General features: G+C 42.7%; 1 protein-coding gene across 1 annotated transcript in view; it reads right to left on the bottom strand.

The window, feature by feature from the left end:
• The window catches only part of LOC128693118 (sodium-independent sulfate anion transporter-like), a 98,665-nt gene that overhangs the window by 44,468 nt on the left and 29,560 nt on the right, over positions 1-24,637 (bottom strand). Inside the window, exon 5 of the mRNA XM_070089549.1 lies at positions 7,276-7,496. Coding sequence (XP_069945650.1) covers positions 7,276-7,496 — 221 coding nt within the window. The remainder of the gene's footprint in view (positions 1-7,275; positions 7,497-24,637) is intronic.

The raw sequence follows: 24,637 nt of genomic DNA, 5'->3' as shown, positions 1-24,637 counted from the left end.
ATATGCGAGTACACTAGCAGGCCAGGAAGATTATTAAAAACAGCTGACCTGTGGTAAGTTTCTGGCGACTTCTGGCACCTGCCTCTATAGGCTTATCACTTCATTTACAAATTCACCTGTTTTCAAATGACACTTTAGCCTTTATCATCAATATACTAGGGAGCCACTGTAGTATACACTATACACTATGTATACTCAATGCTTTCAGGGAGACTTTCTTTCCTCTGACACAAAGTTCAATATTATTATTTTTCCACACGGGACAGGCCTATGATTCCCCTCTGGCAGTAAACTCTGCTAGGAAGTGCACACTAATTCTCCTTTTTTTACTCAGTATATAATGTTTTCCGCCCAAGATTGGTTCCAGGCGCTAGAGGGATGTATCGTATAGGATTGATGACACAAATTAAAGTTCTAGCACGTAAGAGCGACCGTGAAAACACCAGAAAAACCGGGAGCACAACGAGGCACGCTGACACGCTAAAGTTCATAAATAAGACATAATAAGACATAAATAAGACATAATAAGACATAAATAAGACATAAATAAGACATAAATAAAGAGTAAATAAGACATAAATAAAACATAAATAAGACATAATAAGACATAATAAGACATAAATAAGACATAAATAGGACATAAATAAGACATAAATAAGACATAAATAAGACATAAATAAGACATAAATAAGACATAATAAGACATAAATAAGACATAAATAAGACATAAATAAGACATAAATAAGACATAATAAGACATAATAAGACATAATAAGACATAAAAAAGACATAATAAAACATAATAAGACATAAATAAGACATAAATAAGACATAAATAAGACATAATAAGACATAAATAAGACATAGATAAGACATAAATAAGACATAAATAAGACATAAATAAGACATAAATAAGACATAAATAAGACATAATAAAACATAATAAGACATAAATAAGACATAAATAAGACATAAATAAGACATAATAAGACATAAATAAGACATAGATAAGACATAAATAAGACATAAATAAGACATAAATAAGACATAAATAAGACATAAATAAGACATAATAAAACATAATAAGACATAAATAAGACATAAATAAGACATAAATAAGACATAATAAGACATAAATAAGACATAGATAAGACATAAATAAGACATAAATAAGACATAATAAGACATAAATAAGACATAAATAAGACATAAATAAGACATAAATAAGACATAATAAGACATAAATAAGACATAAATAAGACATAATAAGACATAAATAAGACAAAAAAGACATAAATAAGACATAATAAGACATAAATAAGACATATATAAGACATAAATAAGACATAAATAAGATATAAATAAGACATAAATAAGACATAAATAAGACATAATAAGACATAAATAAGACATAAATAAGACATAAATAAGACATAAATAAGACATAAATAAGACATAAATAAGACATAAATAAGACATAATAAGACATAAATAAGACATAAATAAGACATAAATAAAACATAAATAAGACATAATAAGACATAATAAGACATAATAAGACATAAATAAGACATAAATAAGACATAAATAAGACATAAATAAGACATAAATAAGACATAAATTAGACATAAATAAGACATAATAAGACATAAATAAGACATAGATAAGACATAAATAAGACATAAATAAGACATAAATAAGACATAAATAAGACATATATAAGACATAAATAAGACATAAATAAGATATAAATAAGACATAAATAAGACAGAATAAGACATAAATAAGACATAAATAAGACATAAATAAGACATAAATAAGACATAATAAGACATAAATAAGACATAGATAAGACATAAATAGGACATGAATAAGACATAAATAAGACATAAATAAGACATATATAAGACATAAATAAGACATAAATAAGATATAAATAAGACATAAATAAGACAGAATAAGACATAAATAAGATATAAATAAGACATAAATAAGACATAATAAGACATAAATAAGACATAAATAAGACATAAATAAGACATAAATAAGACATAATAAGACATAAATAAGACATAAATAAGACATAATAAGACATAAATAAGACATCAAAAAGACATAAATAAGACATCAAAAAGACATAAATAAGACATAATAAGACATAAATAAGACATATATAAGACATAAATAAGACATAAATAAGATATAAATAAGACATAAATAAGACAGATTAAGACATAAATAAGACATAAATAACACATAAATAAGACATAAATAAGACATAAATAAGACTTAAATAAGACATAAATAAGACAGAATAAGACATAAATAAGACAGAATAATTCATAAATAAGACATAAATAAGACATAAATAAAACATAAATAAGACATAAATAAGACATAAATAAGACATAAATAAGACATAAATAAGATATAAATAAGACATAAATAAGACATAATAAGACATAAATAAGACATAAATAAGACATAAATAAGACATAAATAAGACATAAATAAGACATAAATAAGACATAAATAAGACATAATAAGACATAATAAGACATAATAAGACATAAATAAGACATAAATAAGACATAATAAGACATAATAAGACATAAATAAGACATAAATAAGACATAATAAAACATAATAAGACATAATAAGACATAAATAAGACATAAATAAGACATAATAAGACATAATAAGACATAATAAGAGGATCTGTGGATGTACAGGTGGACGAAATTTAATAAAAAGTCATTTAACATTTTCAAAGATAATGCGAGGATCCTCACACCTTCATGAGGAAGATGATCCTCACACCTTCATGAGGAAGAAGATCCTCACACCTTCATGAGGAAGATGATCCTCACACCTTCATGAGGAAGATGATCCTCACACCTTCATGAGGAAGATGATCCTCACACCTTCATGAGGAAGATGATCCTCACACCTTCATGAGGAAGATGATCCTCACACCTTCATGAGGAAGATGATCCTCACACCTTCATGAGGAAGATGATCCTCACACATTCATGAGGAAGATGATCCTCACACATTCATGAGGAAGATGATCCTCATGCCTTCATGAGGAAGATGATCCTCACACATTCATGAGGAAGATGATCCTCATGCCTTCATGAGGAGTAATGATCCTCACACATACATGAGGAAGATGATCCTCATGCCTTCATGAGTAAGATGATCCTCATGCCTTCATGAGGAAGATGATCCTCATGCCTTCATGAATTAGGAAGATGATCCTCATACCTTCATGAGGAAGATGGTCCTCATGCCTTCATGACGAAGATGATCCTCACACCTTCATGAGGAAGATGATCCTCACACCTTCATGAGGAAGATAATCCTCACACCTTCATGAGGAAGATGATCCTCACACCTTCATGACGAAGATGATCCTCACACCTTCATGAGGAAGATGATCCTCACACCTTCATGAGGAAGATGATCCTCACACCTTCATGAGGAAGATGATCCTCACACATTCATGAGGAAGATGATCCTCACACATTCATGAGGAAGATGATCCTCACACCTTCATGAGGAAGATGATCCTCACACATTCATGAGGAAGATGATCCTCATGCCTTCATGAGGAAGATGATCCTCATGCCTTCATGAATGAGGAAGATGATCCTCATACCTTCATGAGGAAGATGATCCTCATGCCTTCATGAGGAAGATGATCCTCATGCCTTCATGAGGAAGATGATCCTCATACCTTCATGAGGAAGATGGTCCTCATGCCTTCATGACGAAGATGATCCTCACACCTTCATGAGGAAGATGAACCTCATGTCTTCATGAGGAAGATGATCCTCACACATACATGAGGAAGATGATCCTCATGCCTTCATGAGGAAGATGATCCTCATGCCTTCAAGAGGAAGATGATCCTCATACCTTCAGGAGGAAGATGATCCTCATACCTTCATGAGGAAGATGGTCCTCATATCTTCATGAGGAAGATGATCCCCATGCCTTCATGAGGAAGATGATCCTCATTCCTTCATGAGGAAGATGATCCTCATTCCTTCATGAGGGAGATGATTCTCATACCTTCATGAGGAAGATGATCCTCATACCTTCAGGAGGAAGATGATCCTCATACCTTCATGAGGAAGATGATCCTCATACCTTCATGAGGAAGATGGTCCTCATACCTTCATGAGGAAGATGATCCCCATGCCTTCATGAGGAAGATGATCCTCATGCCTTCATGAGGAAGATGGTCCTCATACCTTCATGAGGAAGATGATCCCCATGCCTTCATGAGGAAGATGATCCTCATACCTTCATGAGGAAGATGGTCCTCATACCTTAATGAGGAAGATGATCCCCATGCCTTCATGAGGAAGATGATCCCCATGCCTTCATGAGGAAGATGATCCTCATTCCTTCATGAGGAAGATGATCCCCATGCCTTCATGAGGAAGATGATCCTGATGCCTTCATGAGGAAGATGATCCCCATGCCTTCATGAGGAAGATGATCCTCATTCCTTCATGAGAAAGATGATCCTCATGCCTTCATGAGAAAGATGATCCTCATACCTTCATTAGGAAGATGATCCCCATGCCTTCATGAGATAGATGATCCTCATTCCTTCATGAGGAAGATGATCCTCATGCCTTCATGAGGAAGATGATCCTAATACATACATGAAGAAGATGATCCTCATGCCTTCATGAGGAAGATGATCCTCATTATTTCATGAGGAAGATGATCCTCATGCATTCGTGAGGAAGATGATCCTCTTACCTTCATTAGGAAGATGATCCTCATGCCTTCATGAGGAAGATGATGCTCACACCTTCATGAGGAAGATGATCCCCATGCCTTCATGAGGAAGATGATCCTCATGTCTTCATGAGGAAGATGATCCTCATACCTTCATGAGGAAGATGGTCCTCATACCTTCATGAGGAAGATGATCCCCATGCCTTCATGAGGAAGATGATCCTCATGCCTTCATGAGGAAGATGGTCCTCATACCTTCATGAGGAAGATGATCCCCATGCCTTCATGAGGAAGATGATCCTCATACTTTCATGAGGAAGATGGTCCTCATACCTTAATGAGGAAGATGATCCCCATGCCTTCATGAGGAAGATGATCCCCATGCCTTCATGAGGAAGATGATCTTCATTCCTTCATGAGGAAGATGATCCCCATGCCTTCATGAGGAAGATGATCCTGATGCCTTCATGAGGAAGATGATCCCCATGCCTTCATGAGGAAGATGATCCTCATTCCTTCATGAGAAAGATGATCCTCATGCCTTCATGAGAAAGATGATCCTCATACCTTCATGAGGAAGATGATCCTCATGCCTTCATGAGAAAGATGATCCTCATTCCTTCATGAGGAAGATGATCCTCATGCCTTCATGAGGAAGATGATCCTAATACATACATGAAGAAGATGATCCTCATGCCTTCATGAGGAAGATGATCCTCATGCTTTCATGAGAAAGATGATCCTCATGCCTTCATGAGGAAGATGATCCTCATACCTTCATGAGGAAGATGATCCTCATGCCTTCATGAGGAAGATGATCCTCGTATCTTCATTAGGAAGATGATCCTCATACTTTCATGAGGAAGATGATCCCCATGCCTTCATGAGGAAGATGATCCTCATACCTTCATGAGGAAGATGATCCTCATTCCTTCATGAGAAAGATGATCCTCATACCTTCATGAGGAAGATGATCCTCATACCTTCATGAGGAAGATGATCCTCATACCTTCATGAGGAAGATGATCCCCATGCCTTCATGAGGAAGATGATCCTCATACCTTCATGAGGAAGATGATCCTCATTCCTTCATGAGAAAGATGATCCTCATACATTCATGAGGAAGATGATCCTCATACCTTCATGAGGAAGATGATCCTCATACCTTCATGAGGAAGATGATCCTCATTCCTTCAAGACAAAGATGATCCTCATGCATTCATGAGGAAGATGATCCTCTTACCTTCATGAGGAAGATGATCCTCATGCATTCATGAGGAAGATGATCCTCTTACCTTCATGAGGAAGATGATCCCCATGCCTTCATGAGGAAGATGATCCTCATGCATTCATGAGGAAGATGATCCTCAAACCTTCATGATGAAGATGATCCTCACACCTTCATGATGAAGATGATCCTCAAACCTTCATGAGGAAGATGATCCTCAAACCTTCATGATGAAGATGATCCTCAAACCTTCATGAGGAAGATGATCCTCAAACCTTCATGATGAAGATGATCCTCAAGCCTTCATGAGGAAGATGATTCTCATGCCTTCATGAGTAAGATGATCCTCATACCTTCATTAGGAAGATGATCCTCACACCTTCATGAGGAAGATGATTCTCATGCCTTCATGAGTAAGATGATCCTCATACCTTCATTAGGAAGATGATCCTCAAGCCTTCATGAGGAAGATGATTCTCATGCCTTCTTGAGGAAGATGATCCTCATACCTTCATGAGGAAGATGATCCTCATACCTTCAGCAGGAAGAGGATTCTCATACCTTCATGAGGAAGATGATCCTCATACCTTCATGAGGAAGATGATCCTCATACCTTCAGCAGGAAGAGGATTCTCATACCTTCATGAGGAAGATGATCCTCATACCTTCATGAGGAAGATGATCCTTATACCTTCATGAGGAAGATGATCCTCATACCTTCAGCAGGAAGAGGATTCTCATACCTTCATGAGGAAGATGATCCTCATACCTTCATGAGGAAGATGATCCTTATACCTTAATGAGGAAGATGATCCTCATACCTTCAAGAGGAAGATGATCCTCATACCTTCAGGAGGAAGATGATCCTCTTACCTTCATGAGGAAGATGATCCTCATATCTTCATGAGAATGATGATCCTCATACCTTCATGAGGAAGACGATTCTCTTACCTTCAGGAGGAAGACGATACTCTTACCTTCAGGAGGAAGACGATTCTCTTACCTTCAGGAGGAAGACGATACTCTTACCTTCAGGAGGAAGATGATCCTCTTACCTTCAGGAGGAAGACGATTCTCTTACCTTCAGGAGGAAGACGATTCTCTTACCTTCAGGAGGAAGACGATTCTCTTACCTTCAGGAGGAAGACGATTCTCTTATCTTCATGAGGAAGACGATCCTCTTACCTTCAGGAGGAAGACGATTCTCTTACCTTCAGGAGGAAGACGATTCTCTTACCTTCAGGAGGAAGACGATACTCTTACCTTCAGGAGGAAGATGATCCTCTTACCTTCAGGAGGAAGAGGACGACAATGCAGGTGAGGCCGAGTGTCAGGTCCTGCCATCGACAATCTTGGATATTTGAGAAAACTTTGATCCAAGTGTTGATCAGTCCTTTGGTCTTGAGACGAAGACCAAACAGTAGCTTGAGCTGAGAGGAAGCTATAATGATAGCTGCAGCTGAGGTGAACCCACTGATGACTGGCACAGAGATGAAGTTGATGACGAACCCTGAAAATGTAATATTAAAATATTAAAATGATCAGAAACTATGTAAATGTAATATTTAGTAGACAAACCGAACAGGAACCATGGAGACGTAATACTTAGTAGAGAAACTGAACAGGAACCATGGAGACGTAATACTTAGTAGACAAACTGAACAGGAACCATGGAGACGTAATACTTAGTAGACAAACTGAACAGGTACCATGGAGACGTAATACTTAGTAGAGAAACTGAACAGGAACCATGGAGACGTAATACTTAGTAGAGAAACTGAACAGGAACCATGGAGACGTAATACTTAGTAGAGAAACTGAACAGGTACCATGGAGACGTAATACTTAGTAGAGAAACTGAACAGGTACCATGGAGACGTAATACTTAGTAGAGAAACTGAACAGGTACCATGGAGACGTAATACTTAGTAGAGAAACTGTACAGGAACCATGGAGACGTAATACTTAGTAGAGAAACTTAACAGGAACCATGGAGACGTAATACTTAGTAGAGAAACTTAACAGGAACCATGGAGACGTAATACTTAGTAGAGAAACTTAACAGGAACCATGGAGACGTAATACTTAGTAGAGAAACTTAACAGGAACCATGGAGACGTAATACTTAGTAGAGAAACTTAACAGGAACCATGGAGACGTAATACTTAGTAGAGAAACTTAACAGGAACCATGGAGACGTAATACTTAGTAGAGAAACTTAACAGGAACCATGGAGACGTAATACTTAGTAGAGAAACTTAACAGGAACCATGGAGACGTAATACTTAGGAGATAAACTTAACAGGAACCATGGAGACGTAACCTCTCAGGGAAGATGGACAGGAAGGATGCAGATGTCATACTCAAAGAAGGAATCAACATCTCTGCGGATATAACAACGTTGTGAGAAAAAATAAATTAATGCTGGAGTTAGAGTGGAAAAAAAAGAAGTGAAGAAGAGGTGATGAATTAGACACCTGTGTAACATCTGTGTGTGTTTACAGTATTAGGGGCAGTATAGCTGTGTGTTAGGGACAGTATAGCTGTGTGTTAGGGACAGTATAGCTGTGTGTTAGGGACAGTATAGCTGTGTGTTAGGGACAGGATAGCTGTGTGTTAGGGACAGTATAGCTGTGTGTTAGGGACAGGATAGCTGTGTGTTAGGGACAGGATAGCTGTGTGTTAGGGACAGGATAGCTGTGTGTTAGGGACAGGATAGCTGTGTGTTAGGGACAGGATAGCTGTGTGTTAGGGACAGGATAGCTGTTTCTTAGGGACAGCATAGCTGTGTGTTAGGGACAGGATAGCTGTGTGTTAGGGACAGGATAGCTGTGTGTTAGGGACAGTATAGCTGTGTGTTAGGGACTGTGTGTTAGGGACAGTATAGCTGTGTGTTAGGGACAGTATAGCTGTGTGTTAGGGACAGTATAGCTGTGTGTTAGGGACAGGATATAGACAGGATAGCTGTGTTAGGGCCAGGATAGCTGTGTCTTAGGGACAGGATAGCTGTGTGTTAGGGACAGTATAGCTGTGTGTTAGGGACAGGATAGCTGTGTCTTAGGGACAGGATAGCTATGTGTTAGGGACAGGATAGCTGTGTGTTAGGGACATGATAGCTGTATGTTAGGGACAGGATAGCTGTGTGTTAGGGGCAGGATAGCTGTGTGTTAGGGGCAGTATAGCTGTGTGTTAGGGGCAGTATAGCTGTGTGTTAGGGGCAGGATAGCTGTGTGTTAGTGGCAGGATAGCTGTGTGTTAGGGACAGGATAGCTGTGTGTTAGGGACAGGATAGCTGTGTGTTAGGGACAGTATAGCTGTGTGTTAGGGAAAGTATAGCTGTGTGTTAGGGACAGGATAGCTGTGTGTTAGGGACAGGATAGCTGTGTGTTAGGGACAGTATAGCTGTGTGTTAGGGACAGTATAGCTGTGTGTTAGGGACAGTATAGCTGTGTGTTAGGGACAGGATAGCTGTGTGTTAGGGACAGGATAGCTGTGTGTTAGGGACAGGATAGCTGTGTGTTAGGGACAGTATAGCTGTGTGTTAGGGACAATATAGCTGTGTATTAGGGACAGGATAGCTGTGTGTTAGGGACAGGATAGCTGTGTGTTAGGGACAGTATAGCTGTGTGTTAGGGACAGGATAGCTGTGTTTTAGGGACAGCATAGCTGTGTGTTAGGGGTAGGATAGCTGTGTGTTTGGGACAGGATAGCTGTGTGTTAGGGACAGGACAGCTGTGTGTTAGAGACAGGATAGCTTTGTGTTAGGGACAGGATAGCCGTGTGTTAGGGACAGGATAGCTGTGTGTTAGGGACAGGATAGCCGTGTGTTAGGGACAGTATAGCTGTGTGTTAGGGACAGGATAGCTGTTTGTTAGGGACAGGATAGCTGTGTGTTAGGGACAGGGTAGCTGTGTGTTAGGGACAGGATAGTCGTGTGTTAGGGACAGGATAGCCGTGTGTTAGGGACAGGACAGCCGTGTGTTAGGGACAGGATAGCCGTGTGTTAGGGACAGGATAGCTGTGTGTTAGGGACAGGATAGCTGTGTGTTAGGGACAGGATAGCTGTGTTTTAGGGACAGGATAGCCTTGTGTTAGGGGCAGGATAGCCGTGTGTTAGGGGCAGGATAGCCTTGTGTTACGGGCAGGATAGCCGTGTGTTAGGGGCAGGACAGCCGTGTGTTAAGGACAGGATAGCTGTGTGAATGGGACAGTATACCTGTGTGAATGGGGCAGGATAGCTGTGTGAATGGGGCAGGATAGCTGTGTGAATGGGGCAGGATAGCTGTGTGAATGGGACAGGATAGCTGTGTGAATGAGGCAGAATAGCTGTGTGAATGTGGCAGGAGAGCTGTGTAAATGGGGCAGGATAGCTGTGTGAATGGGGCAGGTTAGCTGTGCGAATGGGACAGGACAGCTGTGTGAATGGGACAGGATAGCTGTGTGAATGGGACAGGATAGCTGTGTGAATGGGTCAGGATAGCTGTGTGAATGGGCAGGATAGCTGTGTGAATGGGGCAGGATAGCTGTGTGAATGGGGCAGGATAGCTGTGTGAATGGGGCAGGATAGCTGTGTGAATGGGGCAGGATAGCTGTGTGAATGGGACAGGATAGCTGTGTGAATGAGGCAGAACAGCTGTGTGAATGGGGCAGGAGAGCTATGTGTTAGGGACAGTATAGCTGTGTGAATGGGCAGGATAGCTGTGTGAATGGGGCAGGTGAGCTGTGTGAATGGGGCAGGATAGCTGTGTGAATGGGACAGGATAGCTGTGTGAATGAGGCAGAATAGCTGTGTGAATGGGGCAGGAGAACTGTGTAAATGGGGCAGGATAGCTGTGTGAATGGGGCAGGTTAGCTGTGTGAATGGGACAGGATAGCTGTGTGAATGGGACAGGATAGCTGTGTGAATGGGGTAGGGTAGCTGTGTGAACAGGGCAGGTGAACTGTGTGAATGGGACAGGATAGCTGTGTGAATGAGGCAGAATAGCTGTGTGAATGGGACAGGATAGCTGTGTGTTAGGGACAGTATAGCTGTGTGAATGGGGCAGGATAGCTGTGTGAATGGGGCAGGATAGCTGTGTGAATGGGGCAGGATAGCTGTGTGAATGGGACAGTATAGCTGTGTGAATGGGGCAGGATAGCTGTGTGAATGGGGCAGGATAGCTGTGTGAATGGAACAGGATAGCTGTGTGAATGAGGCAGAATAGCTGTGTGAATGGGACAGGATAGCTGTGTGAATGGGGTAGGGCAGCTGTGTGAACAGGGCAGGTGAACTGTGTGAATGGGACAGGATAGCTGTGTGAATGAGGCAGAATAGCTGTGTGAATGGGACAGGATAGCTGTGTGTTAGGGACAGTATAGCTGTGTGAATGGGCCAGGATAGCTGTGTGAATGGGGCAGGATAGCTGTGTGAATGGGGCAGGATAGCTGTGTGAATGGGACAGTATAGCTGTGTGAATGGGGCAGGATAGCTGTGTGAATGGGGCAGGATAGCTGTGTGAATGGTGCAGAATAGCTTTGTGAATGGGGCAGGATAGCTGTGTGAATGGGACATAATAGCTGTGTGAATGGGACAGGTTAGCTGTGTGAATGGGACAGGTTAGCTGTGTGAATGGGACAGGATAGCTGTGTGAATGGGACAGGATAGCTGTGTGAATGGGACAGGACAGCTGTGTGAATGGGACAGGATAGCTGTGTGAATGGGACAGGATAGCTGTGTGAATGGGACAGGATAGCTGTGTGAATGGGTCAGGATAGCTGTGTGAATGGGACAGGATAGCTGTGTGAATGGGACAGGATAGCTGTGTGAATGGGACAGGATAGCTGTGTGAATGGGACAGGATAGCTGTGTGAATGGGACAGGATAGCTGTGTGAATGGGACAGGATAGCTGTGTGAATGGGACAGGATAGCTGTGTGAATGGAGCAGGATAGCTGTGTGTATGGGGCAGGATAGCTGTGTGAATGGGACAGGATAGCTGTGTGAATGGGACAGGATAGCTGTGTGAATGGGACAGGATAGCTGTGTGAATGGGACAGGATAGCTGTGTGAATGGGACAGGATAGCTGTGTGAATGGGACAGGATAGCTGTGTGAATGGGACAGGATAGCTGTGTGAATGGGACAGGATAGCTGTGTGAATGGGACAGGATAGCTGTGTGAATGGGACAGGATAGCTGTGTGAATGGGACAGGATAGCTGTGTGAATGGGACAGGATAGCTGTGTGAATGGGACAGGATAGCTGTGTGAATGGGACAGGATAGCTGTGTGAATGGGACAGGATAGCTGTGTGAATGGGACAGGATAGCTGTGTGAATGGGACAGGATAGCTGTGTGAATGGGACAGGATAGCTGTGTGAATGGGACAGGATAGCTGTGTGAATGGGACAGGATAGCAGGATAGATGTGTGTGATAGCTGTGTGAATGGGACAGGATAGCTGTGTGTGAATGTGGACAGGATAGCTGTGTGAATGGAACAGGATAGCTGTGTGAATGGGACAGGATAGCTGTGTGAATGGGACAGGATAGCTGTGTGAATGGGACAGGATAGCTGTGTGAATGGGACAGGATAACTGTGTGAATGGGACAGGATAGCTGTGTGAATGGGACAGGATAGCTGTGTGAATGGGGCAGGATAGCTGTGTGTGAACAGGATATGTGGACAGGATAGCTGTGTGAATGGGACAGGATAGCTGTGTGAATGGGACAGGATAGCTGTGTGAATGGGACAGGATAGCTGTGTGAATGGGACAGGATAGCTGTGTGAATGGGACAGGATAGCTGTGTGAATGGGACAGGATAGCTGTGTGAATGGGACAGGATAGCTGTGTGAATGGGACAGGATAACTGTGTGAATGGGACAGGATAGCTGTGTGAATGGGACAGGATAGCTGTGTGAATGGGGCAGGATAGCTGTGTGAATGGGACAGGATAGCTGTGTGAATGGGACAGGATAGCTGTGTGAATGGAACAGGATAGCTGTGTGAATGGGACAGGATAGCTGTGTGAATGGAGGTTGCGATACTAGGGGAAAGATCGGTTTGTCAAGGTCAAGATATTCATTGGAAACTGTGAGTTCACGAGGGATGTGCTGAGAGAGAAACTAGTGATCTGAGGAGGAGCTGAGAGCTGAGGTGATAGTTCAGTGGAACTGAGAGCTGAGGTGATAGTTCAGTGAAGCTGAGAGCTGAGGTGATAGTTTAGTGTAACTGAGAGCTGTATTCATTAAGAACTGCAAGAAACCCCTCTCGCGTGCCCTAAGTACACTATGGAGGAGGAGCTTGGACATGGGTGAAATTCCACAGTCACTTAAAACAACGGATATAGCCCCACTTCATAAAGGTGGCAGCAAAGCATTAGCTAAGAACTATAGACCAATAGCTCTGACGTCCCACATCATAAAATCTTTGAAAGAGTGTTAAGAAGCAGGATTGCAAATCACCTGGATTCCCAAAATCTGCACAGTCCAGAGCAACATGGGTTCAGGACAGGTCGCTCCTGCCTCTCACAACTACTGGATCACTATGACATGGCCTTGGATGCACTGGAAGAAAATCAGAATGTAGATGTAATATACACAGACTTTGCAAAAGCGTTTGACAAATGCGATCATGGCGTAATAGCGCACAAAATACGCGCTAAAGGAATAACTGGGAGAGTTGTGAGATGGATCTTCAACTTCTTAACAAATCGAACACAAAGAGTATGGTCAACAGAGTTAAATCGGAGGCTGCCATAGTGAAGAGCTCTGTTCCACAAGGCACAGTACTCGCCCCCATCTTATTCCTCATCCTCATATCAGATATAGACAGAGATATACACCACAGCACCGTATCATCTTTTGCGGATGATACTAGGATCTGCATGAGGCTGTCATCTGCTGAGGACGCGGTTAACCTCCAAGAAGATATAAACAAAGTTTTCCAGTGGGCAACAGAAAACAATCTGATGTTCAATGAGGACAAATTCCAACTACTCCGTTATGGAAAACTGGAGGAGATAATAACTAGAACAGAGTATACTACAGACTCTGGCCATACAATAGAGCGGAAAAATAATGTAAGGGACCTGGGAGTAGTAATGTCTGAGGATCTCACTTTCAAGGATCACAACAGTGCCACGATCATAAGTGCAAAGAAAATGATAGGATAGATAATGAGAACTTTCATAACGAGAGATGCCAAGCCAATGATGATCCTTTTCAAATCACTTGTTCTCTTTAGGCTGGAATACTGCTGTACATTAACATCTCCGTTCAAAGCAGGCGAAATCGCAGATCTAGAGAGTGTACAAAGATCCTTGACTGCACGTATAAGTACTGTCAAGCACCTTAACTACTGGGAACGTTTAGAAGCACTTGACTTGCACTCGTTGGAATGCAGGAGAGAGAGATATATCATAATCTACACTTGGAAAGTCCTGGAAGGAATGGTGTGGCTTGCAAAGAGTAAGTAACCTTTATTCGGCACATGTACACACCCTCATTTACAGGTTATCTCCCCTAACCAGCGAACCAGGTTACTGGGAGTTGACGATGGGGCCCCGTCGTTCAACTAGTAACCAGGTTCCAGCCAATAAGAAGATGGTTTTGGCAATCGCAGAGGTTATGTGGGCACCACTCTCCTGTTTACCCTTGTCATTCCCATTCTAGAGCTGGTTGCAGCACGGTCTGCTCTCTTGTGGCTTCTTTTCTGCCTTGCTTACCGTGGAGTGCACTAATACCTATCACTGTACATAGTGTGTATAGTGTACATACTGCTGTTCTAAATTGGTGAAGGATAATATAAGTCAAAAGTTTTCTGCTGTGTTAATTTTGCTCCCTTAACACCCAGGATAACAGGCCATTTGGACTCCTGGGTTGTAATAAATGGTCCCGAATCTGCACACAGAAATCACTCCCTATGAAAGTAAAAGACTGGGCAGGCGATGCAAAATACCCCCAATTAAAAGTAGGGGCGCCATTGGTACACTAAGAGAAAACACCTTAAGTGTCCGGGGCCCAAGACTGTTCAACAGCCTCCCATCAAGCATTAGGGGAATTATCAATAAACCCCTGGCTGCCTTCAAGAGAGAACTGGACAGATACCTAAAGTTAATACCGGATCAGCCGGGCTGTGGCTCGTACGTTGGACTGCGTGCGGCCAGCAGTAACAGCCTGGTTGATCAGGCCCTGATCCACCGGGAGGCCTGGTCATGAACCGGCTCGCGGGGCCGTTGATCCCCGGAATAACCTCCAGGTAAGCTGAGAGCTGAGGTGATAGTTCAGTGATGCTGAGAGCTGAGGTGATAGTTCAGTGAAGCTGAGAGCTGAGGTGATAGTTTAGTGAAGCTGAGAGCTGAGGTGATAGTTCAGTGAAGCTGAGAGATGAGGTGGTAGTTCAGTGAAGCTGAGAGCTGAGGTGATAGTTTAGTGAAGCTGAGAGCTGAGGTGGTAGTTTACCTGGAGTTTACCTGGAGAGAGTTTCGGGGGTCAACGCCCCCGCGGCCCGGTCTGTGACCAGGCCTCCTGGTGGATCAGCGCCTGATCAACCAGGCTGTTGCTGCTGGCTGCACGCAAACCAACGTACGAGCCACAGCCCGGCTGATCAGGAACTGACTTTAGGTGCTTGTCCAGTGCCAGCTTGAAGACTGCCAGGGGTCTGTTGGTAATCCCCCTTATGTGTGCTGGGAGGCAGTTGAACAGTCTCGGTCCCCTGACACTTATTGTATGGTTTCTTAACGTGCTAGTGACACCCCTGCTTTTCATTGGGGGGATGGTGCATCGTCTGCCAAGTCTTTTGCTTTCGTAGTGAGTGATTTTCGTGTGCAAGTTCGGTACTAGTCCCTCTAGGATTTTCCAGGTGTATATAATCATGTATCTCTCCCTCCTGCGTTCCAGGGAATACAGGTTTAGAAACCTCAAGCGCTCCCAGTAATTGAGGTGTTTTATCTCCGTTATGCACGCCGTGAAAGTTCTCTGTACATTTTCTAGGTCGGCAATTTCACCTGCCTTGAAAGGTGCTGTTAGAGTGCAGCAATATTCCAGCCTAGATAGAACAAGTGACCTGAAGAGTGTCATCATGGGCTTGGCCTCCCTAGTTTTGAAGGTTCTCATTATCCATCCTGTCATTTTTCTAGCAGATGCGATTGATACAATGTTATGGTCCTTGAAGGTGAGATCCTCCGACATAATCACTCCCAGGTCTTTGACGTTGGTGTTTCGCTCTATTTTGTGGCCAGAATTTGTTTTGTACTCTGATGAAGATTTAATTTCCTCATGTTTACCATATCTGAGTAATTGAAATTTCTCATCGTTGAACTTCATATTGTTTTCTGCAGCCCACTGAAAGATTTGGTTGATGTCCGCCTGGAGCCTTGCAGTGTCTGCAATGGAAGACACTGTCATGCAGATTCGGGTGTCATCTGCAAAGGAAGACACGGTGCTGTGGCTGACATCCTTGTCTATGTCGGATATGAGGATGAGGAACAAGATGGGAGCTAGTACTGTGCCTTGTGGAACAGAGCTTTTCACCGTAGCTGCCTCGGACTTTACTCTGTTGACGACTACTCTCTGTGTTCTGTTAGTGAGGAAATTATAGATCCATCGACCAACTTTTCCTGTTATTCCTTTAGCGCGCATTTTGTGCGCTATTACGCCATGGTCACACTTGTCGAAGGCTTTTGCAAAGTCTGTATATATTACATCTGCATTCTTTTTGTCTTCTAGTGCATTTAGGACCTTGTCGTAGTGATCCAGTAGTTGAGACAGACAGGAGCGACCTGTTCTAAACCCATGTTGCCCTGGGTTGTGTAACTGATGGGTTTCTAGATGGGTGGTGATCTTGCTTCTTAGGACCCTTTCAAAGATTTTTATGATATGGGATGTTAGTGCTATTGGTCTGTAGTTCTTTGCTGTTGCTTTACTGCCCCCTTTGTGGAGTGGGGCTATGTCTGTTGTTTTTAGTAACTGAGGGACGACCCCCGTGTCCATGCTCCCTCTCCATAGGATGGAAAAGGCTCGTGATAGGGGCTTCTTGCAGTTCTTGATGAACACAGAGTTCCATGAGTCTGGCCCTGGGGCAGAGTGCATGGGCATGTCATTTATCGCCTGTTCGAAGTCATTTGGCGTCAGGATAACATCGGATAGGCTTGTGTTAATCAAATTTTGTGGCTCTCTCATAAAAAATTCATTTTGATCTTCGACTCTCAGTCTGGTTAGCGGCTTGCTAAAAACTGAGTCATATTGGGACTTGAGTAGCTCACTCATTTCCTTGCTGTCATCTGTGTAGGACCCATCTTGTTTAAGTAGGGGCCCAATACTGGACGTTGTTCTCGATTTTGATTTGGCATAGGAGAAGAAATACTTTGGGTTTCTTTCGATTTCATTTATGGCTTTTAGTTCTTCCCGCGATTCCTGACTCCTAAAGGATTCTTTTAGCTTAAGTTCGATGCTTGCTATTTCTCTGACCAGTGTCTCCCTGCGCATTTCTGATATATTGACCTCTTTTAGCCGCTCTGTTATTCTTTTCCGTCGCCTGTAAAGGGAGCGCCTGTCTCTTTCTATTTTACATCTACTCCTCCTTTTTCTTAGAGGAATAAGCCTTGTGCATACATCGAGTGCCACCGAGTTAATCTGTTCTAGGCATAAGTTTGGGTCTGTGTTGCTTAGTATATCTTCCCAGCTTATATCGGTTAGGACTTGGTTTACTTGGTCCCACTTTATGTTTTTGTTATTGAAGTTGAATTTGGTGAATGCTCCCTCGTGACTAGTCTCATTTTGTCGGTCTGGGGCTCCACGCATACATGTCTGAACCTCAATTATGTTGTGATCTGAGTATATTGTTTTTGATATGGTGACATTTCTTATCAGATCATCATTGTTAGTGAAGATGAGGTCTAGTGTATTCTCCAGTCTAGTAGGCTCTATTATTTGCTGGTTTAAATTGAATTTTGTGCAGAGATTTAAAAGCTCGTGTGAGTGTGAGTTTTCATCAGAGCTGCCTCCTGGTGTTATTACTGCAACAATATTATTTGCTATATTCCTCCATTTTAGGTGCCTTAAGTTGAAATCCCCCAGGAGCAAGATGTTGGGTGCAGGAGCTGGAAGATTTTCCAGACAGTGGTCAATTTTTAACAGCTGTTCCTGGAATTGCTGGGATGTTGCATCCGGAGGCTTGTAGACTACCACAATGACTAGGTTTTGGTTCTCGACCTTTACTGCTAAAACTTCCACTACGTCATTTGAGGCATTAAGCAGTTCTGTGCAAACAAGTGACTCTGCAATGTACAGGCCAACCCCCCCCTTTTGCCTGTTCACTCTGTCACATCTGTATAGGTTGTAACCTGGGATCCATATTTCGTTGTCCAAGTGATCCTTTATGTGGGTCTCAGTGAAAGCCGCGAACATTGCCTTTGCCTCTGCAAGCAGTCCACGGATGAAAGGTATTTTGTTGTTTATTGCTGGCTTTAGACCCTGTATATTTGCAAAGAAGAATGTTATCGGACTGGTGGTATTGTTGGTACTGGGGGGGGATTTTTTTTCCGGCATTAGTATCTGTATCTGTTGGTTTGGAGTGGAGGCCATCGACTGTGGTTCCACTCCAGGAATGACTGGATTTGGTGTACGATTTCTGCCATTTCCTGACAGTTTTTTTTCCTTCCTGGCACTAAAAAACCTCTCCCTCTTGAGTGGCTGTGGCTACCCAGGTTTTCCCATGGCCTGGATGTTTTGTATCTTTTTGTCCCCTTTAGATGGTATGCCTGGCAATTTAAGTTATAGCACAGTCTTTCCTGTACTGAAGAGGTACACATTTCAGGGTGAAAAAGCTTACAGGAAGGGAGTTTGCATTTTCCTGTTGTCATATGGGCATGACATTTTCTAGGGTGGTCATAGTTGCATGTCCCATCTGTTTTTCCAGATTTCCCATGCCAGCAGATACCAAGTGCATAGTATGTGCACAGGCTTGGTTTCCGTTTGCCTTGGGTTTCTGTGACTGTATTCCCTGTTGGTGCATGTTTCCCTGTCTTATTCCTATCCTCCTTAGCACCAACAATGGAGCTCCCACCAGTTGTTTTTGGTAATTTATCCTCACTATTGCTATTGGAGTCCTCTTGTTTGCTATTTCCTGCGGTATTTCTGGTTTGCAATATTGGTTTTATCTTATCTTTGACTACACTTGTTTCCCTACTATGGCTCCTGTCCTCTATGAGGTCATTTATATGTATTCCTTCCTGCGTATAATTCCCGACTACCTGGACAAAATCTCCAGCTTCACCATTACTGTCTCCCAGGACAATATCTCCAACTTCACCATTTCTGTCTCCCAGGACAGCACCTCCAGCTTCACCATTACTGTCTCCCAGGACAGCACTATCAGCCCCACATTTACTGACTACCAGGACATCACCTCCAGCCTTACAGTTTGTGACTACATGGCCAGTATCAAGGGCAGTACCATTCAGCCCGGACTTTTTATGTTCCCATCTGTTGTAGAAAGCTTCCAGGTTTTCTATGAAAGCAGCTTTGATGTTATCCTCTTTTAATACCCTTGTGATTTTAGTCCACAGATTTTCCTCATTTGGGCATTCCCAAAAACACTTCTCTGTTTTAATACTGCTTGTAGCTAGTTCTGGGATATCTGCACAAGGAGCGTGACACCAATTTCCACAAAAATGACAATTTATCCATGTGGTAGCCCGTTTGTTTGACTGACCACAGACTACACACAGCTTCATAATGATTTGAATGGTTGATTTACTGCAAGTCTACTAGCAACCTCTTGAATATTATATTAATAACCTTAAATGAAGCTCTAGCTATTTGTATTTCTGTTTCTAACTCTTTTTGTATATTGGACAGCTTACCGTCACGTTCCTGATTTTTAATGTTTGTGTTTATAAGGGCGCCTACAAACCCATCCGTTTACAGTCTGCTTTATTGTCCAACGAAACTGTTTGAAACCAGTCAAGGGTTCGGACCAGTCAAGGGTTCGGACCAGTCGATCTGCTCTGATCAGTGGGTCACTTATTTAAAACATACTGGTCGGTGATTTGAGCTAACACATGAAGGATCTACTGGAAATTATCTACCCGAGTAATATGTGATTTGACTGATACAAAAGTATAACTTGCGTGTTGAAGAGCCGGTGATATCTGGCAGCTCCTACAATGACGTACAGTCGACCTCTTTGTTTATCAATCGCTGTATCTGGCTTTTCTATTTTTGTTTTTCCGTCTCCACCACAATAAATGCTATATTATCACTATAGTTGACTGGTGCAAATTTTGGAGGAAGGACGCTTTTTCTGTAGTAATAATTGCTTCTCGTTGTGTATATTGCGACCGCTGGTAACTACAGGTTATATGAAATTCACAGTAACGTCTCGTATTTCAAGAAAAAGAAACTAATGAAAGTCACTCCACTCCACTAAGTACCATTATAATACTGGTTAGTTGCTACTACAACACTGTATTCTGCTATTCACTGGTATCACTAGATTATATGCGAGTACACTAGCAGGCCAGGAAGATTATTAAAAACAGCTGACCTGTGGTAAGTTTCTGGCGACTTCTGGCACCTGCCTCTATAGGCTTATCACTTCATTTACAAATTCACCTGTTTTCAAATGACACTTTAGCCTTTATCATCAATATACTAGGGAGCCACTGTAGTATACACTATACACTATGTATACTCAATGCTTTCAGGGAGACTTTCTTTCCTCTGACACAACGTTCAATTATTATTATTTTTTTTTTTTTCACACGGGAAACAGGCCTATGATTCCCCTCTGGCAGTAAACTCTGCTAGGTAATGCACACTAATTCTCCTTTTTTGACTCAGTATATAATGTTTTCCGCCCAAGATTGGTTCCAGGCGCTAGAGGGATGTATCGTATAGGATTGATGACACAAATTAAAGTTCTAGCACGTAAGAGCGACCGTGAAAACACCAGAAAGCCGGGAGCACAACAAGGCACGCTCAGTGAAGCTGAGAGATGAGGTGATAGTTCAGTGAAGCTGAGAGCTGAGGTGGTAGTTCAGTGAAGCTGAGAGCTGAGGTGGTAGTTCAGTGAAGCTGAGAGCTGAGGTGATAGTTCAGTGAAGCTGAGAGCTGAGGTGATAGTTCAGTGAAGCTGAGAGCTGAGGTGATAGTTCAGTTGTTGGTGGATGACTTAAGGCCCTGTATATTAGCAAATATGAACGAAGTTGTATTCTGTGTCTGTCTAGCCAGTTAAATATACAGTGGACCCTCAACCAACGGCATTAATTCGTTCCAGAGGGATTGCCGTTGGTCGAGTTAATTTTCCCCATAAGAAATAATGGAAAAAGAATTAATCCGTTCCTGACACCCCAAAGTCTGAAAAAAAAAAAATTACATGAAATATACATTCCTTATATGGAAAGGAATGGGACATGCAAAATAAACAATAATTAAATGCCACTTACTTTTGTTGTGGAGTTGTTGATGAGTGATGTGCCAGCAGTAGGGGAGATTCAGGATTGTCTATTGCTTGGAAGGAGAATCCCCTTCCATAAAGACTTCAGGTACCAAGTCCTTTGGTGGAGTTACCTCCCTTCTTGGTTTTTAATGCCACTAGGACCAGCTTGAGAATCACTGGACCACCCTCTACCACCATCACTACCAGCCTCTACCACCATCACAACCAGTACCACCCACTACCACCGTCACAACCAGTACCACCCTCTACCACCATCACAACCAGTACCACCCTCTACCACCATCACTACTGCCCTCTACTGCCATCGCAACCAGTACCACCTTCTACCACCATCACAACCAGTACCACCCTCTACCACCATTACTACCACCCTCTACCACCATCACTACCACCCTTTACCACCATCACCACCAGTACTACCCTCTACCACCATTACTACAACCCTCTACCACCATCACTACCACCCTCTACCACCATCACTACCACCATCACTACCACTCTCTACCACCACCACTTTGGTATTTTTCTACAGACTTTTTCTTGAATTCTATCGTGTTTCTCACATCCTTTACCAAAGGGTTGCTCTAGAAGCTTTCTTGGGGCCCATGGTGGCTTATTTAGCAGTTACAAGCACTAGAAACAGTGGATTAATCCAAGATGTATGGGAGGCACACGTGGAAACCCACTGCAACAGCTTGTAAACAATGGCACACTGACTCTTGGAGTGGCTGGGCCTGCATCCACACGTTCCCGACGAACTTTGTTGGTTGGGTGTTTCACCCTTGGTAGAGGCATTTTTTTTTACGCCAAAAAGCGCCGTTAGACGAAATTACCATTACTTAATGCCACCGTTAGTTGAGGGTCGACTGTATCTTTATTTACTACAAGTACATGTACAAGATATACAGACTATAGCTGACATCAATGACATACTACTATATAGAAAGCCACTTGTTATGCTGAGCATTTCCAGCAAATTAGGTCAGTTTTGTCCCAGGAGGCGACCCACACCAGTCGACTTACACCCAGGTACCCATTTTACACTGATAGATGAACATGGACAGGAGGTATTTTATGGAAACACGTCCCTAATGTTTTCTAGCCGTACCGGAGGAGATTCGAACTCTGGACCTCAGTGTGTGAGCTGAGTGCGCTAGCGATCGAGCTATGACGAGAGGATTTAGTCTCAGTATACCTAACCTGATTCATCACTTCTATGCTCCCTGTATATACCTAACCTGATTCATCACCTATGCTCCCGTTATATACCAAACCTGATTCATCACCTCTCTATGCTCCTGGTATATAGGCTCATTCTCCTTCCATGATTATCTATTTATAATTTACAAAGTCAACTTCCTGGGCAATAAGTCACCAATAAAGGATTGTACTGTACTGCATTTGTGTTTTTTTCTGATGTCTTGATGATAATAAAGAAATGTTGATTGTTTTTAGAACTGCAGAAAACTGACCAGGCCCGGTGGCCCGGTGGCCTGGTGGCTAAAGCTCCCGCTTTACACACGGAGGGCCCGGGTTCGATTCCCGGCGGGTGGAAACATTTCGACACGTTTCCTTACACCTGTTGTCCTGTTCACCTAGCAGCAAATAGGTACCTGGGTGTTAGTCGACTGGTGTGGGTCACATCCTGGGGGACAAGATTAAGGACCCCAATGGAAATAAGTTAGACAGTCCTCGATGACGCACTGACTTTCTTGGGTTATCCTGGGTGGCTAACCCCCCGGGGTTAAAAATCCGAACGAAATCTTATCTTATCTTATCAAGATGATCAATACTCTTTGAAAAAAAAGCAATCAATATAAAGGAACAAGAACATTAAAGGTTAAAGTAACCAACTATGGAGAACTATTAAGAGGCTTTATCATTACAGTACATGAACATAATATTACTGTTGGGCTCAACACACCTGCAATTTCCCAAGGATTTATGTAGGTAACCCATAATATCGCTGTAAAGCAGAAATCTATTACAGAGAAAGCTTTTTATTACAGCCTTCGCTGGGTATCTGCTCATTCACTTCCAGTGACAACCAGCATAACCTGAGCAACGAAAAGATTCCACATCCTTACACTGTAAATGGATAAAAACTGTTCTTAGATCTTCTGAATCACATTGTGTGCAGAAGCCTCTTCAACGGGGAGGGGGGATCCTTGGCGCGGCGAAGAGGCTAGTGGTCTGAGGAATTGGACCCTTCGGTCTTCTTCCTCCAACCGCACCTAATTAACCCCCAATCCCCACATTCCCTCCCCATCCCTCCTTTCCAGTTCATCCTCTTCTCCCCATCCCACCTCCTACTTGTTTTCAGCCTTTGGGTGTCCTTCTCTCAGGCATTATTAGTTCCTAAGTTGGGGGGAAAGGATACTGTGGTCCATCCCATTCCATTGAGATCCTTGGTAGCAGTGTAGTTTGCTGTGGAATCTGGATCGTCTGGAGATTTCCCGATGCCTCTCCAGTCTACCTGAGGAGGCTTTGGGTGCTGCCTGCCTGTCGGATTCCAGGAGGTAGTAACTGAAGGAGGTATGCCTTGTGCTAAGTAGATGTGAGGTTGCTATTCTGTACTGCTGGTTTATTGGCATGAAGGGTAGAGTATGACATTGGTTCCAGGCCACATCTGCACTGCAAGCTGCGCTGAGGTCCTCTTGAGCATGAAGGAGGATTAACGTCCCTTTCATTCCTCCTAAGAGTTACCCCTCCACGTTTCCTCCCCCATTTTCTTTATTCTTTCTTTTTTTCCAAAAAAAAAAGACCAAACAATGGAGTCCCAAATCCATGAAACTGCTCCTCCTGGGCCCCTCCCTCTTGTAGCACCCTCTTACGACCCTGCCCCATTTGCATACCATCCTTCGGACCTTTCTAATGCCCCTGTAGGTCGTATATGTCAAAGATATCAGGCCAAGGCTCGGCCTGACACATCCGACCTTCGCATTTCTTTGACCATACTTCCAGTTTTTTCCCATACTGTTTTAAGATCGCCTCTGGCTCCTCATCTAAACGACCATGACCTTTCTCTGATGCTGCTTCGAATGCCTCTCACTCTGCTCAGAAAAGAACAACATCACACTCTAATTTTACACACTACACATCAAAGTACACAATGGACTAAGTTTTCACTTTGCAGCTGACATCTCCCACTGCCTATCTTTCTGATCATAGTATCATATTCCCATGTTGATAAAAATATTTCGTTTCATGCCC

This window comes from Cherax quadricarinatus, chromosome 28 (assembly GCF_038502225.1).
Source record: "Cherax quadricarinatus isolate ZL_2023a chromosome 28, ASM3850222v1, whole genome shotgun sequence".
NCBI lineage: Eukaryota > Metazoa > Arthropoda > Malacostraca > Decapoda > Parastacidae > Cherax > Cherax quadricarinatus.
Note: the sequence above shows the minus strand (reverse complement) of the source record. Positions and strands in the feature narration are given on the sequence as shown.